Here is a 19,645-nt window from a genome sequence, read left to right as displayed (position 1 = left end):
CCCCAACCTTGGTTCTTTCCCAGTAGCAAGACCAGTAGCTCATGGGCTGAGTCAATAATGTGCACTGGTAATGGACACCCACACAACCCACAGCAATACCCTAAGGAATTTGGTACAGACATTTGGTCTCATCCTCCAAGCACCTCATAAGTCATTAAAACTGACATACCCACATTCCTAAACCGTGTTGCAAAGCTACACTAATTGTAGATTGTGAGCTATGCAAATGCCAATTAAAATAAACAACAACCGGTGTAAACCTGATGAGTAGAATACTAGCTCAGCCACAATGCATACTGTGTCCTCTTCTGATTCATAATTTCCGCTTTTATGGCCTCGACACATTGTAAATAAATGGCCATATATTAAAATATTTTAATCCATTATTAGTAATCAATAAACCCATGCTTAACTTGCTGACTCTACTCAAAATTACCCACTCCATACAGTATCAAAGACAGCCGAATATACGTTAACGAGAATTCTAGATTCGTAAATGGCGCCCAGATTCTGAAAGTGATACAGGTCATATGGGAAATGCATTATACACATGCACATAACTCAGTATAATGCAATGTGCTGGAATCCAGATAGCTTTAGAATTGTTTCATGGGAAAATAAAAATTGGGCAACAAAGTATAGAAAAGAAAACATAGCGCCACTGGAATATATTCTCAATTATTGGAATAAAAGTACAATATGATTAGTAATAAAGAGAATGGCAAACCATCAGAACTCCAGGAGTAGCGACTTCCGCAACAATGGACTATCCTGCGCACTCCGATACGCCCTCCTCTCCCCTGACCTCACTTAACTGTGCAGAAGGCGCAGAGACTCATGCTCACCGTGGACTTCTTCTGGGGCTTGACGATGATCCTCAGGCTCTTCATGGAGGGGCTCATGTCCAGTTGCTCCACTGCCTTGTCCAAATCTTCCTGGCACTTGAGTGGTATCAGCAGCTGGAACACACAACATGAATGCAGTAGGGTCAGATGTGGTGAGTGCAACCTGCGACAGTCGCGACAATGCTTCTAAACGCACAGGGTTGTCCGAGTAGGATCTCTTTTTTCGGATGTTTGGGGATCCAGGAAAAGATGAGGCTTGATTCGAGCGGGATGTTTTGGGTCACATGGAGCGGGGTGTTGCCCTCTCAGCGGGACCGACACATAAATGTGTCTAAAGCCAGAACATATAAAACGCTATGCACAATAAGCCAGCATTGGCTCGTTGCTTTATGGGAGCTGGCCTCGCAGTGGTCACATACTGTACCTTGCAGAGAGTCTGCTCCCTCTGGCAATGACATCGCCACACGCAGCTGCCATTTTACTTTTGTAGGAAAAAAATATATATTTAAAGAACTCATGCAGCCGGTATAAAATATATTTGGCAGACGATGAATACCAATTACTTGACAGGCTCCTTCTTTACGATCTGTGGATTCAAGGGTTGTAAGCATTTCGTACCCAAGACGAAGAATTCTACTCAGTACAGATGGCCGGTGCTTACCCAACACTCTGGCCGGGAGAGGCGGCACGTCGCTGGCCCTTGGAAAGGAGTAAAGTACACAGTGCTCTGTACATTAGAGGATCTTGGCCAAAACAAACAGCTTCAAACTGGCTCCACGTACTTTCATGCGTTTCCCTCTCTGGGAGAGATGAAGTCTAGTGTCTGTGGAACACTGAGGTTCAACTTTGAATCCTAGCTTCACAATATGACCGATTAGTGTGATCCTGAGCAAATCATTGCATTGTATTGTAATTGCATTTATATAGCGCCTATTAGCCCTGATGAGGCATCGAAGGGTTTTTTTGGCGAGTAGCACGCTACTCCTGAACCCATAAAGGATTAGAGGTGAAGTAGTATAGTGAAATATAAAATTAATTTGAGTGGTGGATATGTTAGTCAGTTATTTGGATTGAGAAGGATCATGAAAGGGTAGAAGAGGGGAAAAGGTTTGCATTTATATAGTGCTTGCTACCCCGATGAGGTGTTGAAGTGCTTTTTTCTGCCTGTAGCACGCTACTCCAGAACCCATAAATAGTCATGGTAAATTGGTATAGTGAAATATGAAGGTAATTTGAGTGGTATTGTGTCTTATTAAGCCTCCGATCTCTTGTGGAACAAAACAAGAAGTGCAAAGAGACAGGGCACCCCTCCCTCCCAACACTAAGCACTATTTGAAAACTGACCCTAGCTGCCAATAGCTTATGAATCTTTTTCTTACTGTTTTTTAAACACAGTTTATTGGCATTTACAGTGAAATACCAGTGAGGAGCATGGAAGGCACCATTGTGCATAACATGAATGGCTATGGTAAAGTCAGCAGCAGTCAACATATATATGCAAAACAGTTTAGGGCCTGCGCAAGGCACCGCAGGTCCTCATCCTTGCTTTTATCACATTAGACACCACATTAGTGCATTGTAACAACATGAGCCATACCATCCCATCTAAAACTGTAATGACAATCTCATTCCCCCACACCCACTAGCCCATACCAACTGCCACCCAAGGGGGAAAGTACAGATAGGTTCTTGTATTTCTATCGTCTGTTATGAGGCAGCATTCTGGTATGCCAGGTGGAGGGGAGGGGGGGTTGAAGCAGCCTGATTAAATGCTTACATTTGCTGTAGAGAATTCAGCCTGCTGGGCCCACTACCTGTCTGGGGGAGTGTCTGCCATCCACATAAATTGTAATCTAGGGTATGGGGGAGCCCCCTCGGTCATGGCCCACATCCTGCCCAAGCTCACCCAGCAGACCTTCCCAGGGGCCGCCATCTCCATCGGGACGCTTCCTCGTTTGGCATCTCTCATAGGGTTCATACTCCCATGCGCAGTCCAGTGTGTTGGGTCGCTACGCCACTTCGCCAACTGGGGGACCCTGGGACTCTTCCAATTAGAAGTTATTTGTCTCTTGGCTAACATCAGTGCAAGATCTATAAATTTGGTGGTCGCCCTGCATAGAATAAAGCCCCAAAAGGCACAACGAAGGCTGTATCACTAAATTGAGGTGAGTTATGTCCTTAATTAATGCCTTGAAGTTATTAAGATGCGTTACACACCATATGTAACAACTCAGAGCTCTCCTCGCCACATCTGGGGCAAGCCACCTAGGCGAGATGGAAATATTTGTTTATTTTGCTCGGAGTGAAATTTGCCCTATGTATTTAGTAGAGGTTGATTAGTTTAAAACGGGCGTTAGTCGACACTCGGGGGACATTAGTTTTAACCCCTTGGGCGCGGCCGCGATTCTGCGCCTGTGCGGAACATTCCGATTGCGGGTGCGGTCATGACGGCTGGGAGCCGTCATCAGCACACGAGCACTGTGTGCCATGACGTCTCCCGGCCGTTGTTAGCACGCAAGGGGTTAACCCATGTCCAATCCTCATCTGATATTGGGGTGCTGACATCCATCGCCCATTCATGAATGGGGTTGATCACATCCTCCTGTAGTGCATTAAATAAGCTAGTAATAGCTTTATGTTTACCTGAGTCTGGACACATAGTGGGGTGTCCTCAATGTATCTTGGGTTCAATATGGCCATCCCCCCACCTCCTTTGCAGTATTGCTAAGAGTGCCCCAACAAGTAGGAGCCATCCTGTCGGTAAGTTGTAGGTAAGCTGCAATTCCTCAAAAGATTGCACCTGCCTGCCAGCATATAGGTTGCCCAGTGTCTCAGTGCCTGATGTTGCCCAGTCCAGGAAGCGAGTCCGGGTATTTATATGTAAGAGGACCGACTTCCAACTTAGGGGCTTCTCCATGAATCTGTTTCTTACTCAACAACACCTGAGCGGCCTTGTACTATTTATTTGATGTTCATGGATTTTAAAGTTCAGATACTAATTGATTTTAATTGTACATTTATATAGAATGTAGTTTTTTTTTTAAATGTACCGGAAAAACAAGCATTGGCAAAGCCAATAGGTTTCGCCTCTGTAAATATATTAGTTTTGTCCTTGTTTTTTTAGACATGCTGTACAGCAGCGAGAACTGCAGTGCAGCATGTCTTAAAGTAAAATTACATCTGTATGACATGCCCGGCACTGATGGTATCATAGAGCTTTATTTTAAAACTTTATGACATGCTGCACATCAGCCCCTTTTAAGATATTTTTTTTAATACAAAAGATTTTGCTGCACAAGCCAAACCTAAAAATTGCCCATTAGCAAGGATGTGTTTTTTGATTACACATGTGGTTAGAACCTGGGAAAGAGTGATATGTCGCGATCACTACTCATATGTGTTTAGAATGAAAGGTGTTCGAATCCAACTCAAGAGAAAATACTTTTCTCAAGGAAACGGTATCAGTATTACCTAAAAAACATGCGACTCATGCCTGGGAAGGGCTTGAGATGCAGTGGCAGAGGGCAACATTGGCGAAGACCCAGATGCCATAGCTGGAAGTATAATAGATTCCCTGGATTTTATCTGGATAATGGAGCATAGCGGAACAGCAGCCATGACGCGAGAAGAGACAATTAATAAGGAAAATACACTCCATCCAAAACTTTTCTTTCTCATATTCTTTTGTCCCTTTTATAACGAGGATATAGTTTGGAAACTAAAATCCATCACAGCTAGTGCTTAATTTAATAAATAAATAAATAAGTGCAGGGGCCACCACCGACACTGCTGAATGCCGGGGGTTGATGGCCAAGGCTGCCAAGTCCTGATTCCACCTGATTCCTCTTTCTTTCACCACCCTCCGCTTACTGTCTTCTTTACATACCCTCCGCTTACTGTCTTCTTCACATACCCTCCGCTTACAGTCGTCTTTACATCTGTCCTGGGCATGCTTTTTCATCCCTGTTATCTCCCTTGGTCCCTCCTGTTCTATATTCCGCATCCCTTTTCTTTTCTCAATTTTTGCTCTGGATCAAGTCTAATAATGAAAAAATGAGTACAGATTTAAAAAATAGGGTGCTGGTGCAGAAATTGAAGCCCCCTCTTGAATGTGAAGAAGGGCCCCTGAGTGTCCCCTATCTCACAGATATTCATTGACATTGTGCTGAATGGGGGTCCCTGGCTGGTTAAGGGGTCCGTAAAGGGTCCCCTGCGCTGAATAAGCCTGCGTTAGACCTCTGTGCCCACCACCAGCACTGATTGCAGCCGTTCATTAACGGTTACGGCACGTGCTTGGGATGAATGGCAGGGCGGGAGGGAGGGGCAATTGGGGCCGCAAAGGGAGTGGGGGCAAAATAAAAATAAAATACACAGACACATGCTCCCAGCATGGCCCGCAGCCAATCCTGAAGCTACTCTCACATGAGAGCAGTTTCAGGATTGGCCTGAGCGCCCTCAATTATCACTCCAGGACATTCTGTGAGTCTCTCTGCCTGCTCTCTCCAACCCCAGCAATGCAGCTGGGATTGGAGAGAGGTTCACTGCGCATGACCATTGTGCGCAGTGAAGGGAGTGCACTACCACTCCCCTCAGTGCCGCCACCCCCCAGGCCCTGCCCCCAGACTCAGCACGAAAGGAGAAATAAAACGAGTGTCCTGTATTTCCCTTTCCTGATGTTTTTGAGGGGACGGCACTCCTGCGCCATAGAGGAGGAGCCGCCGCTGTTCATTTTGCCCGGAAAGAGTCAATGAAGACTTATGTTCTCTATTACACATTTCTAGTCAATGCGAACAACAATATTCTTATTAACAAAAAAGTTGGACTTTGCCACAGGAAGAGACACTGTTGGCATTGATGGGCCTACAAGCTTTTCCAGCTCTTTCTCTGTCCTATAGGGATTTTGAAACAACAATGTACAAATAAAATGGCAGAAAGTCTTGTTCCAATGTATATTAGGCGATGTATTGTTCCACGCGGAAGCCTTGTGTACAACCTAAGCCAACTTGGTGATCACTTCTCGAAACGAGAACATCTACAGGCAGCACTGGAAAATAGTGTCCATTCTGAGGACCACAGGGCAACGGAAAAGAGCCATACCATACAGAGGGGTGTACAAAGTTTATCAATGTAACTTTTTTCTTGACAGTATGTATCTGTGCACCATGAGATCATTTTCACCCTACCCGTACCAAGCTAAGAAAGAATGTATGCAGAGTTTATCTCCGTACCATGTATCTTTCGAAACATATATTGTCACACAATGTACACTTACTTTGAAGCAAATGTGGCAATGCTAAAGGCTTGCCACCTTTGTGAAGTTTCCCCATAACATTTGGCGGAGATTGCAACAAAAACATAAAACACCTTCCAGCCGCTCATGCCTCTCATAAGCAGTGCAACAAATAGAGCCCAACAAAAATCTGCCTCAACTGCAGTGTATCGTAAGAAGAGATGCAGCTCACACCTGCAAAGGATTTTATTTGGAATTTCTGAAGCGCACGATTGCCCTTGGGCGTCTTGGCGCTAACATTTCCCTGGGACAAAACCTGAGAGCCGTGAAAAGAAAAAATTATAATGAAAGAGTGAACCACCATCTAGGTACTTAAATGATCAATAGGGCTGTTTCATTTCAAGAATCTCTTTTTTGCTGAGGGATTTATGGGAACTTGCATAAATAGAGAAGGATACTGATCTGGCAAAGACACGGATTTTAGGGGTATCCTTCACCAGCTGCTCCTAATTAGGGATCATATGGGGAGGTGCCTGCTTAATTCTCGCCTCAATAATCAACGATGCTGTAAATTGTATAAAAAGGCAGCAGTAGGAACGAAAAAAATTGATACAGTAGAGCAAGTCCATCAAAAGGCCTAAAGTTCATAGGCCACCTCAAGTGTGGCAATAGAAGCTCAGTAGATCCGCCTGAAATGAACTAGGGGGCAGATGTATCAAAATACCTATTTGCGATTCTCAAATAGCGATTTTTTGAGAATCGCTATTTGAGAATTGCAAAATGGTATCTATCTAAAAAAAATCGCAATTTTTTAGCGATTTCTTATTATTCCTTAATTGCGAATAGCAAATTGCGAATTCGCAATTAAGGAATCATTTCCCATTCATTTCTATGGGCCAGGAGGCCTATAGGAATACATTGGAAGTTATTCTCAATTTGCGATTTGCAATTTGAGAATCGCAAATTGAGAATAATTTCAAGGGTGCAAGGGAGTCCTAAGGACACCCTGCTGCACCCCTGAAATTCACATGTGTGCGCATATGGCGCACATACATGCCCTAAGGGCATGTATGTGCGCCACATGGCACCTTCACAAATGCAAAAAAGTGCATTTGTGTAAGAATTCGCAAATTACCACCAACTTGAAGTTGGTGGTAATTTGCGATTTCTTAAGGAAAAATCGCTAAATTGAAATGCTTTATGCATAGCATTTAAGGAATCGCAATTTGCGATTCCTTAAGTGCTTACACAAAATTAAGGAATCACAAATTTTGCAATTCCTTAATTTTGCTATACATTTTTCTTCATACTTTCCATTTAGCTAATTTTTAATCGCAAATGCTGCTTTTTTGCGAACCGCAGCGTTTGCGACTAAAAATTCCCTTGATACATCTGCCCCAATGTTCCTTTGTGATGGGTAAACAGCATTTACGATGCTGTTACAATGCAGGCGTTACAACGAATGCGTCTTTTACGATGCTGTTACAATGCAGGCGTTACAAGAAATGCGTCTTTACCACGCATTACTTTACCACACATATCGTTAGAACGACATGCCATAGGGAAAGCGCCGTTGGACTTTTAAGTCCAACGCTTTCCCTACTGTTGGGCAGTCTGGAGTTTGAATAGTAAATTATAATTCTCCTAAGTCCAGAGCTTTCCCTACGACATGCTGTTGTAAGAATATGCGCGGTAAAGGAATGCATGCACATATTCGTTGTAAATACTGCGGGAGAATGACATGCATGGTAAAGGCATGCATTGTTTCGACATACATCCATGTGATGAGAGCCATCACTAAAGAGTGATTGATTGAAGTACGACCCAGAACAACGGTTAACCTCTGAAGAGAGAAAAACCTACCATGACTGAAATATTCTGACATTTGAGGATGGTACAATGCGCATGATGCGGGTGGAACTATAGTGCTTGGCGTTGGAAGGAAACAGTAAAATGGCCTAAAAATATGGTGCTGTGTTAATGGGCCTAAAAGATGCTGCTATTCGGCAGAGAGCACTTCCAATCCAATTTGCAATACAGATCCTCTCTTAAATGTGGGAGTTGTTGTTTGATTCTTGCAGTCAAACTACAAAATGATCACCATCACTTCATTCATGTCCTCCAGCACTTCGATCTGTGATGGGAAGCCGGGGTCGGAGTCGGTGGCTTCCAACATTTGGTCAACCCCTACTGGTTGCCCCAATTCTACGTGATCGAGTTTAAATCCATACACATCCTCTACCTTGCCCAGCATGACAGCAGTTCTCTTTTCGTCTCAAACAAACTCTGCCTCTGCGTATCTGCCCAAATTCTTAGATCCATCAGAGACAAACAGCTTGCCATCCCACACTTTTGCAAGTCACAGCTTACATCATCCCCCTCTATGGAATCCCCTACCATTGACAACTGAAGGGACAGACGGCCAATCAGAGGGAAGAGATAAACGATACGACTATTGTCAATAAATGGAAGTATGTAACAAACTGAACATAATCAGTTGAAGACAGAAGCTCCAATCGTTGCCCATCAAACTACTGCCTGGTCCAGACCTCTGCACAAATGATCTAGGTCACTTCTGTCCAGAAAGGGGATGGCCTGTGCATCCTGCTTGACAATGAGGTTCATAATAAACCCCAAGCAAATATAAATGCATTGGACGGAAAATGCTGATTTTGAGGAAGACTACGCATCACAAAGGGAAATGACCAATATCTAAGGCAGCAAAGGGCCAGATCAAGCCAGTATAATACAGCAAGCAAAGGGCAACATTTTAATGAGGTTGTAATGACTGTTCCACTGCACAAATAAGTAATGTCTGAAATATTAAAGACCACGTGAAATGCTGATGATTTATTGAGCTGTAGCAATCATATGCCAAGTGGCTAGTAAACTTGCTGAACTACTCCTTACCTCATTGTTTGCATAATGCAAGTCCATCAGCTGGCCAAAGGCATCGGTAACTTTCTGCAGCACTTCCTTGAATTTAACAGGCCTTCGAAACTGGATAATCCTGCAAAATAGAACGCATAAGAATTAGCAGAGGTGGCTTCTGAGAGGGTCACATGCACACAATCTTTGCATCAAGGTTCACCCTGTAGCGCTGTCAGCATCCCATTTAGCATCTGCCCTCATCCATAGACCCAGGACAAATAGAGAGGTCATCCATTGTCTTCACACCAATATTAGGGATGTAAAGGGAGGACCATGAGCAGTGCATGTTGCAAACACACAGCGCATGAATACTCAAGTAGAGCTTTGTCGGGCTGCACCCTTTTTTCGATCTGGAGAAAGACCACTACAGTACTTCTTGGCTCTCAAGGGCAGGGCAGCACCATACATAGATAGTGGCGAGACCCAATATCATGGTAGCTGGGGCTCTGGAGACAGCGGCACTCACAGGCAGCATGGTCTGCTACAGCCATTTGAGCCTCACTGCACAGTGCATCTCTACCGACTAAAATGGAAGGCACCATAGTACTAGTTGGGTCCCATTATTGGTGTAGTAGGGGCGGCAAGCACAGGTGGTGCAGGCAGCCAATCGCATATGCTTGTCATTGCTGAACACCTTGGGAGAACTAACCCCCAAGCTAGAAATAAGACAAAACGCTCGCCTCTACTATGCTATGGTCAGGGGAGGAACCTGAAGGGGAGGGAATCAAGTATTTAAAGAGTGTGGCAGAGGCTGTGGAATTGGTCCTTTTCAACGTACTGACAGAAAGGAGGACCAACTGCAGAACAAAAAGTGTAGACCTGCCCAATGCCTCTGGTGGGAGAACGGCAGGGCAATAACACCCTTCAAAAGCGACTTTAGCATGGCTACAGAGTGAGACCGGAAGGATTCAACAAGTAGCTCTGTATGGGGATGAGAAGCAACTCCCTTTGGACTATTAAAAACTCTGGGGCATATTACCAAGGGGGGCGATAGGCAATTATCGCCGATTTAGCGGCAGTTTTCGGCCGCTAAGCGGCGATAATCCTATCATCCTATTGGCAAGCTGTCGCTAACTGATGTTAGCGACAGCCTTTAGGCGAGAGTGAGCGGTTTGGGGCCCGCTTTGCATGTCAGCGATGTTTATCGCTAATGACATGCAAAGTGGGCATACCCAACCAGTTAGCGACTGAAAGCAGTCGCTAACGTCGCTATTGCCTATTAGCAAGGCAGGCGTAGCGTTGGAAATATTCGTGCTAAGCGCGAATATCTCCAAATACTAACACCTGCCCAGACCAGTTCTTAGACATGTTATCCAATGGGAGGTGGATAACATGGCTAAGAGCATTTTGTCTCTAATGCGTTAATATCGCTGTATTCTCAGTGATATTCACGCATTTCGTCGCTATCGCTGGATATTTTAGCACAATGGAGAAAAACATTGCTTATAGCATGTTTTCTCCGCTAACATATCCAGCGATAGGCAGCAATAAAAAAATCGTCACTAAGCCTATTTAGCGATAAATATCGCTACTTGTTGGTAATATGGTCCTCTGTCCCTTGGGTTATGCTGTAATAAACACAAACATCAGAGACCGGTTTTCTTTACGAAATCTCATCTTTCTGCATCAGCTTTCCGGACTGGGGATCACTGGCACAGAAAACCCCCACACAGGATCACTTACAGTAAAACCACAATAATGTCTTGTAGTACGTGAATTACATAATGGATAATACTTGTTTAAACTTTTCTTTATGATGACATTTTATGCATAAATGTTAATAAAGAATTACAAAACAAACAAAAAAACATAAAAGCGTACATGTTAAATGTAATAGTTAACAGACACTAGACAATATGTAAATGCTTGAACAAACCTTTTACCTAGTGGATTACAGCATTAAGTGATTTTGAGGGGCAAACCGAATGTTGGTAAATAGAATGTCTTTCCCACAAGTCTATGATTTTCTTTTAAGTCCATGCTTATTTTAGCATAACTGAAAAATAAGGCAGGCACTCCATATGGGCAATTCCCAGGTTCAAGTTTGAGAATTCATGCAGATTTAGTATTTTGCTGTACGCCGTACCCCAAACAAAAAACATTAACCAATTAGCAAAATTTGCAAGAATGTACTCCATTTTGTTTTAAAATTTTCGGATTCAAGGAAGGATCTTTCTTCTAATCTGGTCATAACAACGGATTGAATGGGGCGGCTGACCACGCCGCCAACCTGGGCAGTCTCTAAAAACCAGAACAGAGCAGCTGAAAAATCAAAACAATCTAACGATTCCAAAATGGTGGATGGTGGTCTTACAGTTGCTTCTAGTTCCACTAGTAACACAAGCCTTTCAGCTGCCATCAAGGAAAGATTACAGTGAAATTGCAAGTAATTAGCCTGAAACATTTGGTGACATTGGTTGCGCCATCCCTAAAATGTTTTCAGAAAACATACATTGAAGTTCTCCACTACTGTAATTTTTACTCAAATTATTTCTTGACATCCGCCATGAGTGTAAAAGTATTTTCATTTTCAAGATATTTTTAAAATTATTTTCCCCAACGGTGGTATTTCTAGACATTTGCTTATTTTCCATGAGGGTAGTAAGTAGCTTGTAAGTAACTTGCAGAAGTAGAAGAAACCTAGAAACTTTCTAGGAGCTGCTACAATCTTATCATAACAGGGTCAGATTCACAATTTATAATTCTCAGTAATGTGCAGTAATTTACTTCATCTAGGGTGTTGTTCATAGGAGGGCACTCTGGAAAAGGTTTGCACTCTTCCACATCCCATTTCTTGAGGAAGATTCTTACTGTCTCAGGTGTGTAGTTGTTTGTGTCCATTTATAGTATTGCATTGCATTGTTTTTCCATTTTTAATAGCGCTTACTACCCTTGAAAAAGCATTGAAGTGCTTTTAGCGAGTAGGACGCTACTGTGGGAATATAGGGTTATTGGTTAGTCGGTTGTTTAATTAGTTGATTAGATTTCCACTTGTACTCTTCAGATGAAAACCATTTAAGGCATTAGTCTATGATTCTTGTGAATTGATGTTAATGGGTTTTAGTCTTGTGTTCAAAAGACGAACCATTTCATTGAAGTACATCTAAGGTTTTTTGTGATTGATTTTTGTTTTGATTGCTTAGGTTAGAAATTAGAAGGCGAGGTTAGAATTGTAAATTAAGAGATTCATTATTTGAATCGAAAGAGTTGGAAAGTAACTGCTGGTGAAAGATTTGTGTAAATTATTTGAGAAGTGTGCAGATGGACTACAAACAAATTCAGAGATTGTTATGTTCTTGGAGGAGGCACATATAGCGACTGGTTGCTAGAAACCATGCGATGGCGTAATGGTGATTAAAAGAGTAGAGCAAACGAGGAGAGGTTGATTGTGCCGGGGCTTCCTTCCATGAGGAAGTTGTGCTCATTTTCATGCACTTTCTTAAAAGATCAACGAGGAGCTGCCCGATGACGAAGCATGACACCTTCTGGGTGTGTGAGGGCCATGGCTTCTGATCAATTGGATCGCCCGATCCTGTTGATCTTACTCTTTCCAACCAACAGCGCCCTCTCTATTCCTCTTTCATGAGGAACCGCACACTGTTTGTGGTTAAAGGGTCAATGGTCATGCGTGAGGTGCAATATATTCTGTAATCGTAGGCAATTTTTATCTGTGAGAACATTTGTACTGTGGAATGCGCGGTCGTGTACTTGAACTGTATCACCATGAATAAATGAGTGAATGAATGAGGGGGATTTATACAGTGCACTGCTACTCCGAGGAGCTCATAAAGATAAGGAAGCAAGGCGGCTGAGTTACTTTAGTGAGAAAAAGATATGTTTTGGGGCTTTACGGAAACCCTCTATGTCCCAACTCATTTGTTTTTGCCATGTTTCCGAAGATCAGGCAGGCCTTTTTTGAGGGAGTGTGAGTTTCTGTTGATACTGCATTCTGTAACAAGCTGTGTCCTTTCATGCAGTTACTGCAAGAGGGTGGACAGGCTTCAAACCTAAACTTTATTGCTTTGGGCGCTGTGCCTGAAAAGTTGTTATCTGAAAGTGTGGGAGCTCCAGATCAAGTCAAGAACTCTGACGTACGAAATTAACTATTTCTTCTCAATTGACTACCACCACACAAGGATCCTGGCCTACACAGTCCCCGCCGCACTGAAAACTTAAGGACATTGCACTGTACTATGCACAATCTTCATCTCTGCACCACAATAGGAGCTCTGTTTGGAATTCTGCAAAGTGCTCTATTGGTACAAGAAAACCCACGCCTCTCTCCTTAAAAACTGGGTGAATCTCAGCATCTTTGCAGGTTTGACTCCTATTTTTAACTTCTAAACAAAGTATAAAGTATAACTCTAAGGTGCATTTTTTTTAAACACAGTTGTAAGATCCCACCTTTAATTACTACCACTGCTCATACATGTGTTGTTGCCGGCTGATATGGTCAATAATGGGTGCACAGCTGTAACAGCGGAAACATTGTTCATCGCTGGATCCAGTGAAGGAGAGCAGCAGCACCACTGCGCTTCCGCCAACCCAGAGGTGACTGTCCAACACAAGAAGGTGATACAGAGGTCAAAGGGTGTAGTGAGAGCCACAGGTCAGTTTTCAAGCACCAGTGTCTCCTCATTTGCATTTATGAAGAGGAAGAAATGACAGTCCTTGTGAGCTAGAACCACTGTTGGTTATTGCCCTGAAACCAAGCATTCTGATTGGTTTCCTGTTCTCAACCTTCCACAGCTAAGCGTACTGTTGTTCTTGTCCATCCTGTAATGCTCTTCTTTCTGTCTAGGCACATCAACGGTTTCATTTATTTTCTTCAGTTGTTCTGGTACCTTGAAAACTTCCCGATAGTACACTTGTATGCCATTATCTTCCCAGTTTTTAATTTCACATTCTCTTCTTTTATGTCCATCCATCAATCTTTGCATTCTCTTCCACCTAATTTTCCTTAATGTTCTTTCTGGTCTCTGCGCCCCATCATTGGATTCTAATTTTTTACTTTACTTGCCCATGAAACATGGAATTCTTTACCTCAGTCTAGTAAATGTACTTGTTCCCTGAAACAAGTAACTTCTTTGTTATCTGTTTGTAAAGCTCATCTTAGATCATATATCATTTTCCTAGTTGTATCTTAAATCTTGAATTGAAATATTTTCTTTTTCTTTCTTTTACATTAAGGCTTGAACTTGACTTCATATGTGGTACAAGTTTGGGGTAAAGTGCTATGGAAATCAGTACAAAAAATAAATGTGTGCTTCACCACCTATTACTCAGGTAGAACTAGGATCCATAGCCTCAAAAGTGAAATGAAGAGACTGTTGACTCAGTCCTCCAAGCTTAAACAGGAATACCAACAAACATATTGTTTCTGTCAAAAACCGTCTCATATTCTGATCACACTGGGGTTTCATATTTATTTATGGCCCAGAGCAGCAAAAGATTTGGTGTAGGAAATTTCCCATCACAAATCCGTTTGCCACTGCACTACTGTATCTTACGGTAAGGAGGCAGGTCTTCCTCAGAAAAATACCAGAATAAGTTTAGCATAAGAATTTCTATCCAAAACCACCATCAACTCTGCTTCTTATGCTGGAGGTCGTTTTAAATCACGAGCATTGATAATGACCAGAGGCAAGAAAATCTCAACTGCATCAATAATTACAACAGGCGAGTCCTACAGGGAACTGTTAGGTCAATTGGCCGGGTGCAGTGGAAAACCTAAGCTGCTACTTTTCACCAAAATCTGTTCAAACCCTTGCTCCTGTCTGTCTCTTTAGCAAATATCATATCGATTGTCCAAATGTTTCCCAAGAATATGTTTGGGAAGATTATTATTGTGCCAAAATGGCCTGAGGTTTGAGCTTTAGAGAGACTGGAGACAGATATAAGTGGAGAGAGGAATCCATAAGAGACATGTTTACGAGAAGCCCACCTGACAATAAGTGCTACGCAAGCAAATGATAGACGGAATGTTGAAAAAATCATACACTCGCCCCCAGTCAAGAGATCTGGGTTAAATCCATCGTTCTTTTGCTCACCATGCCACCCCAGTTTAGACCCAGCAATATGCAAATCTGTCTTGACCCTGTGCCTCATGGGAACAGTCAGGTCCGGACTGGGAACCGAAACCGGCCCTGGCAAACTGCTTGGCCGGCCCCCCGGGGAGGGGGGCTGAGGGGGTGTGGCCAAGCTGTTTGCATGGGCCGGTTTTCGATGGTTTTGTCACTGGGGACCAATATTGCAGACCCCCGGTAACAAAACCGGCCCCCACTCTGGCGGCCCATTGGGGAAATGCCCGGTGCCCGCTACTGCCAGTCTGGCCCTGGGAACAATCCAGACCAAACGGCCAAGCCAGGTCCTCCCTGAACCGGAAACAAGCATCTTGGGACCTGTTTCTGGGTACGACCCTGCATCAGCCAGGCTAGCTTGAACCCAGTGGCACAGTGAGCAAGGGACCTACGTCTGGGCATACCCTTCCCACTTAGGGTGAAAAGTGCTACTCAAACAAATGATGGATGGATTGCTGAATAAATCATATATTCACCCCAGTCAAGAGATCTGGGTTAAATCCATTGTTCTTTTGCTCACCATGCCACCCCAGTTTAGACCCACCCATATGCAAATCAGTCTTGACCCTGTGCCTCATGGGAACAGTCCAGACCAAACTGCCAAGCAAGGTCCTCCCTGGACCGGAAACCAGCCCCACTTAGGGTGAAAAGTGCTATGCAAACAAAAACAATAGATATAGGCCCAGATTTCTGCACTGGGGTGAATGTATGACATTGTTCTGCATTCTGTCCATCAATTGTTCTTTTTGCTTTTGTCACCCCGAGTGGAACGGGTATGCCCAGACGTGGGTCTCGTGCTCTCCATGCCAATGGAGTCAAGCTATCCTGGCTGATGAGGGCTGAAAGCCCGAAATAAGTCCTAGGATGCTTGTTTTCGGTCCAGGGAGGTCCTGGCCTGGCAGTTCGGGCTGGACTGTTCCCATTGGGCACAGGGTCAAGAATGATTTGCATATGCTGGGTCCAAACTGGAATGGCATGGTGAGCAAAAAAATGATGGATTTAGGCCCAGATCTCTGTACTGGGGTGAATGTATGACATTGTTCTGCATTCTGCCCATCAATTGTTCTTTTTAGGTTTTGCCTAGCCAATGCGTACGAAGTACGCATGTGCTAGGAAAAAACCTAATGAGATATAGTATATGGGGCTTGGAATCCGCCCCGTCTTCCATTGGCTAGCTCCATAAATGTAGGCTAGCCATTGGAAGACACGTTTGTCCGTCAATGCAGGACCAGATTCGGGGGCGTTCCCGAGAATTTTTGGCTTTTGGCTACGTCACGCTACGTCAGCCAAAAGCCGGGAACGCCCCCGAATCTGGTCCGGCATTGCCGGCACCTGCCTTCCTGCTCGCTCGGCTCTTGTTCTACCCAGACCACCTTTAAACTCCTTCCGACGAAGCAAGTCCCTTTTCCATTTCTTTGCTTCAGAGAGCTGCTGTCTCTGACGCAGGGTGTTTACCCCATGCGCACGCATGCAAATGAGCTGTCAGCGCCTCCACGGTGCCCCGGATGCTGGTGTCGCAGCCCCACCCCTCCCCCTGTCTCCGGCTCCCCTCCCCCCTCTGCTGCCGTCTTACAGTCGTGGGTCAGGAGCAGCGCGAGCCACTGCGGCAGGAGTCCTCGTCATAGGATCTAGAGCGGCGCCCTAGCAGCCCCGCCCCTATCGCCGACCGCAGCCCGGGGAGCGCAGCTTCCGACACACCGGGGCACCATGGTAAGATGGCGGGGAGGCCCCGATTAGGAGGCCAAGGGCCTTGGGACGGGGAGGGAGGCAGGTGTACGACGCTGTTACTGCAGCACGTGGTGGTTTGTTTCTCCTGTACTCATTTCAAGCAAACGCCTCTGCTAGCTGCCATCCTTTCAGACGTTCTGTAGAACGTTGTGATCGTGGCTCCTTCCATTCTCTATTGTGATCTCACCCGGCGTTGCCATAAGAGACTTTCGGCGGCCGGGTCCATTGGTCACCGCTTCCCCCGGGTTCTCTTTCGGAACATCGTGTATCCCTCCATTGTGACCCGCGATGGCCCAGCTTCGGATGACCGATTATTCCGCCCAGAGCAAGGCGGGCACCCCGCCCTGCTCCGGGCCCCTAGGAAGCAAGAGCCGCAAGCTGCTGGCCGAGCAGCCTGCCGCGCTCAGCCCCTCGCGGACCGTCGAGCTCTCCCTGCCCCGCACGCCGCCCGGCACGGACCCGCCCGCCCTATGCACCCCCCGCTCCTCGGCCACCAGGAAGAAGCGAGCTCGGCCAGAATCCGACAACGACCCCCAGCCCGTGGAGACCAAGCGGTCCGCCCGCAAGAAGCTCATCCTCCCCGGGGTAGAGGTGCCGGCCTTTGAGCAGGTTGCAAGTCTGACCTCTGAACCAGTCCTTCAGTCGTCCACCCCTACATCCCTGGAGAAGAATGCCAAGAACCTGGCCAACGGCATCCTTTCACCGGGGCTGAAGCAGGACAGCCGATGGCAAGAGGACCCCGGTTTTCTGGAAGTGAAGGCTGAGCCAACCCGAAACCTGGCTGAGCTCCAATCGCGCATGCAGAGAATCCAAGAGCTAACCCAGAAACTGAATCTATCAACATCTCCGGTGACCAAGAAACCACCAACGACATCTGTTACTAACACCGCCTCTTCCCCCAAGGGTCCGACAACAGCACTGCCTGTAAAAAACACCTCTGATCTCAAGACTCTCCAAAAGCGGCTGAAGAAGTTAGAAGAGCGTAAACGGGTGCAGAAAGCCAAAAAGCTAGAGGAGGAACCCATGCTAATTAAGTCCGGTGACAGAGTGCAAAGGAGTGAGGAAAGCCCTGTTCCAGCATTCCAGCGTTTCCACACCCTTGCCCAGGATGTTCCCCCTGGACTGTCTTTACCCTACAAGTACAAGGTGCTGGCCGAGATGTTCCGCAGCATGGACACAATCGTGGGAATGCTCTTCAACAGAAGTGAGACTGTGACCTTCACCAAAGTGAAGCAAGGCGTGCAGGATATGATGCACAAGCCTTTTGAGGAGAGGAACATTGGTCAGATTAAAACTGTTTATCCCACAGCCTACCGAGTTTCTAGTCCCTTTTTATAGAGCTAGCCATGTTAATTTGCACATTTTTGTATTTTTATTAGCCTATTATGTTTGGGTCTAACCTTTGTGCCATCTGTTCAGCCTGTTTGTATGCAAAATATTGTTTTAATTAAAAAGATCCCACAGATCCACTATGCAGTATTTGCGCAGGGTGGGGAGGGGTGGTAAAAGGCAGTGGTTGCTGCATTAATGGAGGCGGATCAGTCTTCGCTGCGCTGCTCCCCGGGCGGGTTCGAAACTGCGGCTGCCTGCAACATTTAACCTGCTTCCTTTATGGGGCAGTTAAAGTGTTGCACGCGACAGCAAAACGCATCCAATAATGATGTGTGTTTCCTGATGACAGCCGTGGCAGCCATGATTTACTTCATGAGTTAGGTACTGGGGGTTGTGTTATTTGTTTGCAGTTGTCTATGTGAAGAAACGATCTGCTTCTGCTGAGGATCACCGGTGAAAATCAACCTGCGTGGAGCCGGGACACTGAGCATCCTATCCTTGCCCCACTTCTTCCTCTACCGGTTTGCCACCAGCGGACCGGGCCTCCATCATTGATGGACGCCAAAGCTCCGCTTTGCAGATTTGCTGCCCTGTCTCCGGTGTCGATGAGAGACGGAACAAGCTGTGCGGACCAAGAACCTGCGCCAGAAACACGAGCGAGTTCAAAGCGAATGAAACAAAGAGACACCTGATGTCTTCTAACCAGTGGCACAGGTGACCGGGCGAGCAGCGCACACCAAGGCTTGGCGACACAAGAGAAGGAACTCAGAGAAAGGATTCCTCATCCCAGCGCGACCTGTGGCAGCTGAGCCCTGCGGGTGGTGGCGCATGAGTACAAGAGTAGAGACGACTGACTGCCCCTGACTGCATAGGTCACAAAGCATCCCCCAGTGGGATATGGCTGGCGTACAATCCTGAGGTGTTCAGCAGCTGACGCGGTGTACGATCCAATCAAACACATTCATTTTCATTCCTGTGCTGAGCCCGGGTAGAAAATAACATTCTGGGGAACTTTACGGCTGTAGTAGCACTGATTTGCTCACACTTGCAACGTCTTAAAACAAACCAGCGACGGCTGAAGCGGCCTCCAATCAGAGCAGCCGCCTCGTTTTTAATGTCACAGGAGTTCATTGAGAATAAGGGACCAGGTGACCCCTTGGCTAAGCACTGCTGAGGGGCGGTGAGGGGAGCCCCTGGGTATAATTCACCTAAGGAGCCGGGCTTCACCGTTGAATCAGCAGCAACTCCTGAAAGATGGAGACCGGCCCTGTCCGCCTCCACCACAGGTCCCTAAACTCTGGGTACTAGGGCACAAGGCTGCGCGCCTTTTATGCCCATTCAGGGCATACAATGAATGCATTTAACCTGAAATTTCTCGGAGTTAGTGCATTATTTTGAGACAGAATGGCTTGAGACAGAAAGAGGCAAGCATTGCTCACGGTTTCAAAGCTGAACTGTCTGGAAACTGAGAGAAATATCGGGTTAAATCAATCCATTTT

At 45.5% G+C, this 19,645-nt stretch overlaps 2 protein-coding genes across 5 annotated transcripts in view; one reads left to right on the top strand and one right to left on the bottom strand.

The window, feature by feature from the left end:
- LOC147684983 (mitogen-activated protein kinase kinase kinase 3-like) overlaps positions 1 to 19,645 on the bottom strand; it is a 424,161-nt gene that overhangs the window by 92,056 nt on the left and 312,460 nt on the right. For all 4 annotated transcript variants that reach the window (XM_086940880.1, XM_086940882.1, XM_086940881.1 and 1 more), the window contains exons 5-6: positions 8,986 to 9,085; positions 846 to 959 (exon numbers count right to left, since the gene is read on the bottom strand). In XM_086940880.1, coding sequence (XP_086797006.1) covers positions 846 to 959; positions 8,986 to 9,085 — 214 coding nt within the window. The remainder of the gene's footprint in view (positions 1 to 845; positions 960 to 8,985; positions 9,086 to 19,645) is intronic.
- LOC147684985 (DNA replication factor Cdt1-like) lies at positions 16,986 to 18,152 on the top strand. Its single transcript, XM_086942276.1, has one exon. It carries the CDS (start codon positions 17,103 to 17,105, stop codon positions 18,150 to 18,152), a length of 1,050 nt encoding a protein of 349 aa, XP_086798402.1. The 5' UTR covers positions 16,986 to 17,102.

Source organism: Lissotriton vulgaris, chromosome 10 (assembly GCF_964263255.1).
Source record: "Lissotriton vulgaris chromosome 10, aLisVul1.2, whole genome shotgun sequence".
NCBI classification, from domain to species: domain Eukaryota; kingdom Metazoa; phylum Chordata; class Amphibia; order Caudata; family Salamandridae; genus Lissotriton; species Lissotriton vulgaris.
This window is presented reverse-complemented; position numbering and strand designations above follow the sequence as displayed.

Bases quoted from the DNA above. Each gene is read 5' to 3' on its own strand.
- LOC147684985 (XM_086942276.1), top strand. From the start codon at position 17,103: ATGGCCCAGCTTCGGATGACCGATTATTCCGCCCAGAGCAAGGCGGGC.